Raw genomic sequence first — 11,951 nt, 5'->3', positions numbered from 1 at the left:
ATCAGCAGGAGCACAACATCCTCCTCTAAGGATGGAAAATAAGTGGCCATTTTGAATGGTAAACTTAAGTGGTTAAACAATTAGACAAGTGATATTCTAATTGAAATACACTTTATGTTTTTTGATATGATTGATGTATTTGTCTTCGAGGGCATATATGCATGTAGTGGGGTTGGAAACTATAACCCAAATGTATGTTTTGTTTTTTTAATTAACTAAAGTAGTATAATATAGTAATTCGAAGATTCTTATAAATATTATTGAAAAATCAAAACGGACATGCTGAGGATTTAGTAATGGGCATGAACGTAAATGCTTTTCCAATATGGAGGCTGCTTCTTCTCGAGTTGATACTTCCTTGTTGTCCTCTATCTATTTCCACGCGGTAGGAGCCGGGTTCTCTGGTGTTTCACATTCACTACTGATGAGAAGATGGCGGCGGAGCGCGGTTACAGCTTCTCTCTGACCACTTTCAGGTAATTACAGTGAGGCTGTAGCCGGTGTCGTGGACATGGGGGAGAGTAAGTGAGCAGCTTACCTGCGCCTTATCTATACAGCTAACGCTGCTGCGCTGAGACATGTACTAACAGTTTGCGGCCTCGTCCGGGATACTGCAGAGTCACGACCCATTCCAACCTTCTTGCTATCACCAATCCTCGGAGGATAATAGAAACTTTCTAAGTACCGGGGACGGAGGAGCCGTGGATGAGAGCACTGGGGTCACGTCTTTGCTCACAGTTGTTCGGCAAGTGAAGACTGATATCACACAAGAGCAGTGGCATTGTGTCTGTCAACTGGGGTACCAGGTTTCCTGTCTACCTATTCGTTTACACATTTTGGTGTTCTTATGGTTTTCCTGTCTCCCACAGCACATTAATGTATTGAATTAGGCTTCAAGTTTAATCATACTTTATTTAAACAATCCAATTCATCAACGCGAGAACAGCGTAGTGCAACTGTAATTAAAAACTAATACAATGAATAAAAAGTCATAGAAACTCCATAGGTGGTACAATTCATAAACGGATTTACGCCAGAAGTGGAGGGTGATATGGTAAATGCAAACAGTTATATAACGAAATACCCAGCTGTATAGACCGCATGCAAAAAGAGACATAGAAGACTTCATGGCTGAAACAGGCAGTTCATAAATTGATGTAAACTGTATTTAGGATAAGACCCAAGGGCACAATAAATAGCACGTGGCATGACTGTGCAAACAAATGTCTGAGAAAGTATCCAGCTATACTGGCAGTACAAGTGCAAAAACAGCCAAATTAGATCGTAAATGCAGGTCTTTACGCAAATGTCTGCAGTCTTGTCAAACCAAAAATGCGTGGGGATTTGCTATTGTTTTCCTCCGGTTGGCAGAGCGGGCCAGTTCGTAAAGTGGTGTGTGCTGTAGGTGATATGGGGGAGTATTTGTTAATAGCAGGGGTGAGCGTGATATTAGTCTGAATAATTATTTCAAGAGCGCACAGCCACCTTAGCGGAGGTGTCCCGGCGCTAGCGGAGAGCTCTTTTGTGGGTCTTGTGGACCAGCTATTCCTGCCTGAAGAGCCAGGTTTTTAAAGCTTCCTGGAATTCTGTTTCTGATACCAGCACGCTCAGGTAGAGTGGGAAGGAGTTTCATAGTTTAGAAGACCGCACCGCAAAGGATCTACCGCCTAGTCATGCTTTACGGTATCGTGGGACTTCCAGGGGTCGCAGATTGTTGGATCTCAAGACTCACTTTTGAGGGTACAGCTGCAGCCTCTTTTGGAGGTACCTAGGTCCCAAACTTCTGGTGGCCCTAAATACAAGGATCAGTTACTTGAATTCTATCCTCCTGATTAAAGGGAGCCAATGAAATTGCTTCAGATGCGGAGAGATGTGGTCGCGCAAAGGTACCCTCCTGATTAGTCTTGCCACAGAGTTTTAGATAATTTGTAGTCTGCGCAATAAGTATACAGTATAGGCTGTTTGCATAGCCCAAGTGAGACGTGACCAATGCATGGACCGCTGTCTTCCTGTGTTCCTCCGGCAGAAAGTGTATCCATTTCCTTATTGCACTCATCTACAAAAAACATGTGGACGAGATATGTCGTATCTGGGAGGAGAAAAAGAGCTCCTTATCCAGCCTGATTCCTGTCTGACTCTGAGGGGAGTGTGGGTAAGTTCAATTCTGACAGCCACCACAGAACGAGTGGAAGAGGGGTCACTTGGCTAAAAAACAGGACTTCGTTTTATCTGCGTTTCATTTCAGGCAGTTCTTACTCATCCACACAGAGATGTCTTTAAGGCATGCCTTAAAACTGTGAAAAGACTCCACTAAGTGTTCTTTAAAGGAGAACACCAATTGCCTGTTGTCCGCATAAGACACCGCTTTCACGCCCCAGGATTCAATCAGAGTGGCCAATGAGGCGAGGTAGTTGTTAAGGAGCAGCGGGCTGTGTGCCGAGCACTGCAGCACCCCGCACCTCAGAGGTTTCTGCGATGAGAGAAAAGAGCGAAGAAACACCTGTTGGCAGTGCTTCTCCAAAAATGATCGTAGCCAGGCTAGTGCCATACCACGCACTCCGGCCTGATTAAGTCCATTGAGTAAGATTAGGTGTTAAACCGTATCAAATGCTGTTGATAGGTCCAGCAGCACCAGCATGGCCGAAGCGCCTAGATCCATGGATCCTCGTATGGATTCAGAGACTTCTAATAGATCTGTTTCGGAACTATGGCCAGCTCTAAAGCCTGATTGGGAAGCATGAAGAAGACTGTTGTTTTCTATGAAGGTTGCCAGTTGCTTATGTACCAACCTCTCCAATATTTTGGCAGGGACAGGTAGCCGTGAAATAGGTCTGAAATTACTAAGGAAACCCAGATCAGCTGCTGGTTTTTGTAGAAGCGGAAGTAGGAAGGCATACTTCCAAACCTCAGGAAAGATGCCTGATTTCAAGGATATGTTCCAGTTCTGATTGAGTATTGGGTTTAGCCAATACGCAAGCATGCTGAAGGAGCGGGCAGGGGTCTCCTGTAGGACCTGATTTGCATCTCAGTAGTTCAGCTAGCGTTTCATCAAGAGGCAGGGGGACATAATCTGACATCGATGTGTGAAAGTCTGAGAATGGCAGTGGGGTGGGGGAGTTCCACTTCTAGGGGAAATGTGGAATAGATATCGGGAATCTTAGTTTTAAAAAAAATCCGACAAGTTTGAGCAGAGTGTTGGGGAAGGAAGAAAAGGACGGTCCAAGGCTGTAGGGTTAGTGAAAGATTTCACAATTTTAAAGTTTTCCTTGCCGGAGTTATCTGCGCTCTCAATGTAGTTGGCAAAATATTCCCTCCGCTTGCGGCGCTTAAGCCTATGAAATTCTTTCAAGCCTTCTTAATAAAGGTCCTTCTCAACCTGATTATAGGACCTTCTCCAAGTCCGTTCCAGCTTCATACAGTCACTCGTCACCCTTCTCAGTTCCTCAGAGAACCAAGAGGCGGAATGTTTGGATCTTTTCCTAGAGACCAGATTTACGGGCGCTACAGTCTCCAAGGCAGTCGCTACCCATTCGTTTAACCCAACTGAGTAAATATCTGGGTCCCCTGTCAACCGTGGCTGCGACTTTAGAAGTGCAGGTCCCAGTGTCTCTGAAGTGCCAATCCCTTATCCTTTCAACATTTGGCCGTAGTTCTGAGGGTCTGGCCTCTAAGCTAAAATGAAATGGTACTAGTGAGTGGTCAGACCTGGTCAGACATAGTGGGGCACCTACTCTGAGGTTCGCAGTGTTAGAGAACATCAAATCTTGCATGTGGCCCGCACTGTGTGTAGGTGCAGAGACCAGAGGTTGAAGCCATCCAAACTCTCCAAAAACGGGGCTGCCTCGGTGCAGCCGTGGTCGTCTGCATGCAAGTTAATATCATCTAAGACTCTAAAGTTGGCGTATTGGAGAGAGAGTTGAGCGATCATATCGCTAACCTCTCTGCCAGGTGAATGGCAGGGCTGACTGTGGGGTCTATATAATAATAATCCAGCCAAGGAGGTAACTGATGAGAGACAAATGCAAAAAAGAGAGAGCTTCAATGTTCCCAATAGGACCCACTCTCTCTGAGTTAATCTTCCACTTGTCTCTGAGGACAACTGCAATACCACCTTCAGTCTTGTTCTCCCCTCTGTTGGCACACACTATCTGTAAGCGGGGGGGGGGGGGCAACATTAGGTTAGGGTTAGAGCTCTCCTTTAGCCAGGTTTCCGTTAGCAACATTAAGTCCCAGCTGTTCGTGTCTATGGAGAGCCAGATGTCCTCCGCATGCTTCAGGAGAGATCTACAATTGATTAAGCAGACTCTAACTGCCAGCTGATAGTTGGTGCTGGGACCTGTGGGGCCGTATACTGTCTTGATAACCCTGCCACTTTCATCAGTTTAAAATTATACACTTTGCAGCAGTATTTTGTTTCCTCAGTCGTAAGGCTGACTTTAGCCTTACCAAGGCAGTGTTGGTATTCAAGTCCAGTAACGAGTCTCTTGACCAGGCAGTGGTGTGATCGCTGTAGATTTGGGCAGCATGGCAGGGGCTGGCCGGGGTCTGCAGCCAGTTACGGATACAAAATTCTTTCAATTAACGCAAGAATAAAGCCGGAGTGTTTAAAAACCAGGGGTTAGGCTTAAAATGTTGGAGTTAAAGGAAGTTTGTGTGACTGTTATAGTAGCAGTGCAGAATAAAACTGGCACGAATCGACCACCAGGCAAGGGGGAAATGTCAAAGTGGTAGGATAGGTGTGATTCGGCACAGAATCAACGGGAAGTGATGTGCAAGTGCAGTTTGTAACCCTAGCCAGCTGGCTGAACTCACTTAGCAGCCTACCTTCAATATCGTACACTAACAAAAGCACGACTATTGCACGCTCAAGGTCATGGTTTGAGTTCTACAACATGTTCCAGGCACATCGCCCTACAATCCTGAAATGGTTGAAAGTAGATCTAAATTTCTTAACATTTTATCCACTTTGTCCAAAAATGTTATCGCTCGAGGGTGTGTATCATTCAGGAAAAAGTTCACAGCTGCCTGTATTGTTCGAATCCGTTGTTTAACCAGTTGATGACGGAGGAATCTTTTGCGGTCTTTGATTAGGGCAGATGGGATGAAGTCTCTTGGTTCTGTCTGCAAAAGCGGCACTTACTGATGGAAGTGCGAATTGACCATGGGAGAAGGTCTAACGAAGAGAAATTGCCCATTCGAATAGAGCAGAACTTGGTTTTATAATACAAGGAGAATGTTTTTGTGATGTATTTTTGTACTTCTCTTTTATCGTAACTCCCTAGTACAAGGTCTGCTTTTTTTTTTTAACACTTTATTTTTCTTTGACTTGGTAGGAGTACTGTTTCTAAGTCGTATCATATGTCTTTTACAATATTTCAGTTGGTTACATCTTGGCAGCATATGTCCTATGCATACTCTCTCCGGCATTTGGATGCACCGGGCTTACCCTTTTGTCTCTTGGGCACGAGTCACTCTGTGATACATGAATGGTCTGGATGTAAAATACAGAGGGCCTCAAAGTAACCCTGGATTAATCCTTGCAATCTGTCGATGCATGCTCACATATATAAAAGCTATGTGCATGTTTGCATGACACAACATCACACATTCACATACCTATGCCTTTTAGCTTTGACTGGTGATGCCTTTTTGCATTTGCTACACAAAATAACCTTGAGCTATTCGCTGCACCCCTATCATTGTGCTGGCGCACTTTTTAATTTTATACGGGCCACAACTATTTTAACAATTGTATATATTTCTTTATTAACGGATGTTTGTTTTATGACATAATCTACGTTGTTCTTGTAAATGATTTTAGGTAATCATACAATAAAGATTTTTTTCTACTTCTTAGTACAAACTCTGAGTGCTTTCTGCTCGTAAGAGTCTGATGGTCCTGTTCAAAGTATTGTTTATGGAGTGATTTGTTTACAGCAAGTTTAAAACGCTGGTGAGGAAGATTTTGGTTCCAGTATGTGCTGTGTTTTTGAGCTCCAGGGCATCATGAAGTGCAAGCTTCCAGGGGTTTTGAGGTGCTGATTTGTTTTTTGATATTATTTCCAGCAGGATTAGATTCTTCAGAGTTCCTACATTTGTCGCGCATGCTGAGTGCAGGAGGCGGAGTAAGGAGGCTGGTTTTCTATGCTAAAGATTGATTACATGCTGCGTAAACAAATGATGGATGGAACACTGAATAAATCATACATTAACCCCCAGTTATGAGATCTGGGTTAAATCCATTGTTTTTCTCACTACGCCACCCCAGTTTGGCCCAGCCATTTGCAAATTAGTCTTGACCCTGTTCCTCATTGGAACTGTCCAGTCCGAACTGCCAAGCCAGGTCCACCCTGTACCAGAAACAAGCATCCTGGGAACGGTTTTGGGGTATTGCTCCTCATCAGCCATGCTAGCTTGAATCCAGTGGCACAGTGAGCAAGGGACCCACATCTCAGCATATCCATCCCACTTAGGGCGAAAGTGCTACGCAAACAAATGATGAACGGAATGCTGAATAAATCATACATTCACGTCCAGTCAAGAGATCTGGGTTAAATACATCATTCTTTTGCTTTTTCGGGCCGGACTGTTCCCATGAGGAACAGGGTCAAGACTGATTTGCATATGGCTGGGTCCAATTTGGGGTAGCGCAGTGAGCAAAAGAACGATTTATTTAACCCAGATCTCTTGACTGGAGGTAAATGTTTATTTCAATCAGCATTCCGTCCTTCATTTGTTGCCTTAGCACAAAGATTGATTACATAGCATGAATTTCAGTCTGATCTGTGCTGTAGAGGTGTGGCGAGGGAGCTTAAACAACAGAACTCTGGGCAGTGTTTAAAAAAAAGTGCTCAATTTCCCAAAGAAAGCCTCCAGGCCCTAACCTAGTGTGGTAATGAGTTTGGCTTTTACTATCTTCAGCAGGGGCTCCGAAGTGGGGTGCTTTGTTCGTTTGAAGATGGTATGAAAGGCGAATTTTAGTGATGTGAATTTGGGTTTTAGAGCGTTTAAATGTGTTAAGTGTCCTCCCTTATCGCCCAGCCAGCGTCCCAGATATTTGTAATTTGATGCTACAGTCATGCAGTGGTTGCTTAGGTCCCATGTGACGTTTTTTTTCTTTTTCCAGCCGAAAATGACAGCATTTATCTTTTCATAGTTTGTCATTCCATTGGTGCTGCTGTAAAGAGTCAATCAACCTTTTCAGACCTTTCACTGTTTGGCTTAAGTGGATGACACCTTCGAAGTGGAGCAAGGAAGTGATGGGGCAATTCACTAATTTTGGTTCATCATTGATTATCAAGACCAGTTCAGGTGCCAGATCACACATGAGCAGATTTAGACAGGGCTGGGGCTAAGACCTTGTTTTATTTTTATGTTGTTGGAAACTAAGCAATTGCTGCCCAATTTTACCCTGAACCAAGTTCCGAAATGGAGCAATTGAATGGGTTAGGAATGACCAATGTAGTTGACGGTTAACATGATCGAAGGCCTTGCTGTAATCTACAAAGCAGCAGTAGAGGAGCTTTTTTTTAGGTCTTGCCTGAGCCAGCTGGCAAGACATTTAGTAGCGGCTTTTCGAAGTGCTACCAAAGCGGCCACCAGCTTGCTGTCACGCGCACAAGTGCTGCTGCGTGTGAATCCCTCACGTGCTTAAGCACGTCATCGCGATCACTTTCGCTTTCAGAGTGATTGTGATCACTTTTGCTTTCACGGCCGCGCAGCGTTAATTTTACTGCCGCGCAGCCAATGCTTGTTGCTTATTTGTTTTAAATCACTATCGGTTTGCTCAAAAATAAAAATGTCGTAGTATAAATGCATCAATCGATAAAGAAATTGGTATATATATCACAAGCATCTGACATAGATAACATTAGCGACAAGAATCTAACAATTCTCAAGTTAGTTGAAGTTGATATCAATATCCAGCTTCAAACTCTTTATATTTGTTAGTAGTTTGCTCTCCCAGTAGTTTTCTCGGCCCACCTCGTTATCAAGAGACCTATGACGTGTTATACCATTTTGCTGCGTGTGGAACAGATGCTCTCCACGGGGACCCATTCTGTCTTTTCGGTAAAGGTCAACCAAATCGTGCCCCAAGTGTTGATTTCCACCTTTCCCTTTCTACGTCTTTGCATCCTAGTAAGTGGTATTCTCGGCCTTCCACCATCTCCACGTTTCTAAACCAGAGAAGTATGGGAGGTGCTGTTACTTCCTCCCATGTCATGGCTATTCTTATAGCCAGAATATATGCCAAGTCGGAAGACGTATTTATGGATTTATATTTCCTCGATCTCTAGGCAATAATTCCAACAGGCGGGATTCTGGGCCACATGCTAGACACCGATCCGTTTCCACTGTGTTCCAGTATTTCCTGCTCTGATGGAATTCCCACACCATGTGGTAGAAGACTGGCTTGGTTTCCCTGCCTCTTGGACAGGTCGCCTCCCGGGTATATTTTGCATGTGTGCTTGGGGGGATAGGTAGGTCTGGTGTAAATGGTTTAACTGTGTAAATTTGAACCTAGGATTCCTATACATTATTTTTTTATATAAAAGTATTCCAATCCGTTCTATTCTGTCTTATTCCCTCCTGATACTTTAGCTTCATCGTTGCTGTTTTTTGTGGTGTTCAACTGGGGCAACTTAAGCAGTGCTCCTTAACATGAGGAAACAGTCTTTTCACTCTCTAAATATCAGCATGAGTTACATAAGTTGAGAGGTTTGGGATTCGTTTGCCTTTGAACCCTATGTCACCTGTGTTGGTCTTACTTGAGCATTGTATGTCATAAATTGTATTATTGTTCCAAATTTGTTTTCTTACCTTGTCAAACTAGCGAAGGACTTCGGTCTCCTATAGTTTGCCTGTAAGCATATATTTTACACCTATCTATTGGCGCTTGTCTCCTATTCAGAAGTGTGGTAGACACTATATTGGGATTGCTGGTGCAAAAGCTGCTGTAGCACTCGTGTACTTGGTGCTTAGTTTCCAGCAGTACTTTATTACAGTATTTACCAGCTTCTAGGTGCTAAGGGCTAGTGCAGTGTTGGGCAATGCTGGCCTCGGGGTCCCATTCCTCTGCATTCTCTTACCATCTTGTGGGCCATTGCAGATGGGCTGCTAGGCAACAACTCGCGCCATCCCAGCATCACTTCATCTGTTGGCACTGATGCTTCATACATGCAGTCTGTTACCACCCTTGCCCTAGAGAAGAGTGGCTAGGAATCCATAGAGTCCTGCAAAAAATTACAGCGTTTAACAACCTCTTTCCCTATGAACCAATCAACGCCTTTCCCTGGTCTTTGACGTATGTTAGGACAAATGTCGGCTATTCCTTTATTTTAAGCACACATTTTTAATCCAATTTTTGGGGGTTTTGTACAATATTAGCCAATTAATGAATCCCAACTGTAAATGCCAATGCCATCAGACATTTTACGTGTTTGATGTGGGTTTCATAACATTGAGCACACTTTGGAATCTTTCTCTGGACAGCTCCTTGCCATGTATTATAGGTTCTTCCTGTTGTGCGCACCAATCCACTTCTCTGCGCTACGCCACCAGTGTGGGCGTGTTCGGATGTTTCCATAGCGAAGCTTTATCCCTTTTTAGGTCTCGCCTGGCAAACGCAGCGCGAAGCGCTGTCGCCAGCGAGATCTATTGTTGCTGACTTGCCTCGGAAGTGGGACAGGAGATGGGCACGCGCAGGCTCTTGGCGGATTTGAGTTGGTGTACGCGCTTACAGCCACGCGGCGTGTACATCTCCTGTCCCCCTTCCCTCGCAAGTCAGCATGCAGTTTCACTTTCGTGAACATTCACTCGTTAAAAACACAGCATTTGGGCATCCGCAGGGCTTTTGGCGCTTGCATGTAACGTGTACAGCTGGTGCTTGGTGCCGTGTTAATTAGGCTCGAGGCAGTAGTTTCTTTGTGAACGCGCTCATAAAGACTCGGGCCCCTCTCAATTCCTGAACTATGGCTATGGCGCAGCGGTAAAAATACAAGAACCACACCAGAGAGGTACGATGGACCTGTACCTTGGTACCCACATGCTGCGGTAATTACCTAGCCCTCGAACTCCAGTGCTCGCGCCCCTTGCGCCATTTCAATGTGTACATATAACAGGCCTTATGCGCGCTCCGTCATACTACATGCCGCGCTACATCCGCTAATAGCGAACGGGAGGGTTGGTGCTCAGGGCGCCCTATACTGCCTTCTTCATTCAAGCGTAAACAAGCAGGCCCATTCCTTTTTAGCGCTGGGAGCTAGGCGATTTGCCCAGAATCACCGGATGTTTGAGGGTCGGTGCCGAGACTCGAACTGGATTCCCCAGCTTCAAAGTCCCACGCTCTAGCCATTATGTTGTGTTGCTCTACACAACGCGTGTAGTGTGCCTTGCACCCCTAGGCCGTCGCGCTATCACCCCCCCCTAGGGACAGGATAAAGGATCTGTGATCCCGGCTGTCAGGAAACCCGGTCTGGCTGAAGGGGGAAGCGAGGAGAGAACTCGCGGGCAGTCTTGCCCGAGTGTAATCCAAAGCGGGCCAGCCACCCCCATCGCTGGCTACCCTGGGGCAGTCCCCGGGCAGCTAAACATATCGGCATGAGCCCCCGGTCCTAGTGCCTGGTAGGCAAACCACTAATGCAAGCGCAATTCAAAGCAACAACGAATATTTCGCAGTCGCTGGGCCGGCATGTACTCCCGGGAAGACCCGGTGGTCATCTTGTACTCCGACTCGGCCTGCTCTCACCTGCTGAACTCCTGCTTCGCCGAGTTCTACGCCCCCTGCGCCAACAAAAACACACGCACCAGCCGCCCTCAGCCAGTGCATGCGTATCCCTCAACGCGCGCATGGCGTGCTTTCGCTTTCCCTCCCTCTGGCGTTTCAGCCCACGCTCAGGTTCTCCCGCCCGTTGATGCCCCCTCTCTTCCTCCCTCGGAGCTCTCTCCCCTCCCCTCCTCTCCCTGCCTCCTCTTCGACCCCCTTTTGTCTTACTCCCTGCCCTTTGAGTCACCTTCCTCCCCCCTTTGACTACCTAGTGCCTCTTCCCAGCGCAGCCACGCACTGCTCGGTGACCCTCGGCAGAGAGCAGCCCTCGCACGGCCACGAGGATGGAGAACACACTGCTGCTCAAGATGCTCCTGCTGGCGATCCTTACCGGCCAGCTGAGGCTGCGCAGGAAGGTGGGTGCCCCCGGCAGACACCCTCCCCACCCCCTCCTGGCATGTGAGAGTGATCGGCCGGACACCCCCTGCTGGCATGTGTGAGTGTGAACGAGCCTGGCACACTCCTGCTGGCATGTGTGAGTGAGTGTGAACGAGCCTGGCACACCCCTGCTGGCATGTGTGAGTGAGTGTGTGAACGAGCCTGGCACACCCCTGCTGGCATGTGTGAGTGAGTGTGAACGAGCCTGGCACCCCCCTGCTGGCATGTGTGAGTGAGTTGGAACGAGCCTGACTCCCCCCTTGCTGGCATGTGTGAGTGAGTGTGGACAAGCCTGACACCCCCTGCTGGCATGTGCACGTGATCGGCCTGACACCCCGTGCTGGCATGTGAGTGTGAAGGAGCCTGACCCCACCCTGCTGGCGATCCTTACCGGCCAGCTGCGGCTGCGCAGGAAGGTGGGTGCCCCCGGCCTGACAGCGTCTCCTCCCCCTGCTGGCATGTGTTTTGTGATGGTATTGTGTATCTTTATTTTCAGCGTGGTCTGCTTTCAGTGCGGTCCGCCTTGGTCACGCTTGTCTTTTCATATTATCAGAGCTGGTTGTAAATTGCATTAACTGTTCTCTTGACTCTTCGTAAATGAGGTGCCATGGCGGCGGTACCTGCCCATTGATCGCCCGCCTTGCACCCTGGCATGGCAATTCGCAGCATGACCGGACTGAGAAATCATAAGGGGGTGTCCCGCCCAAACAGCCCATCTGAAGCTACGTTCCTGCATTTACATTTAGTA

At 46.8% G+C, this 11,951-nt stretch overlaps 1 protein-coding gene across 1 annotated transcript in view; it reads left to right on the top strand.

Annotated features, from left to right (window-relative positions):
• PSMA2 (proteasome 20S subunit alpha 2) overlaps positions 1–11,951 on the top strand; it is a 155,307-nt gene that overhangs the window by 618 nt on the left and 142,738 nt on the right. Inside the window, exon 2 of the mRNA XM_085607426.1 lies at positions 390–476. Within this exon, the coding sequence (XP_085463552.1) occupies positions 433–476 (44 nt within the window). The 5' untranslated portion in view covers positions 390–432. The remainder of the gene's footprint in view (positions 1–389; positions 477–11,951) is intronic.

This window comes from Triturus cristatus, chromosome 5_2, assembly GCF_964204655.1.
Source record: "Triturus cristatus chromosome 5_2, aTriCri1.1, whole genome shotgun sequence".
NCBI lineage: Eukaryota > Metazoa > Chordata > Amphibia > Caudata > Salamandridae > Triturus > Triturus cristatus.
Note: the sequence above shows the minus strand (reverse complement) of the source record. Positions and strands in the feature narration are given on the sequence as shown.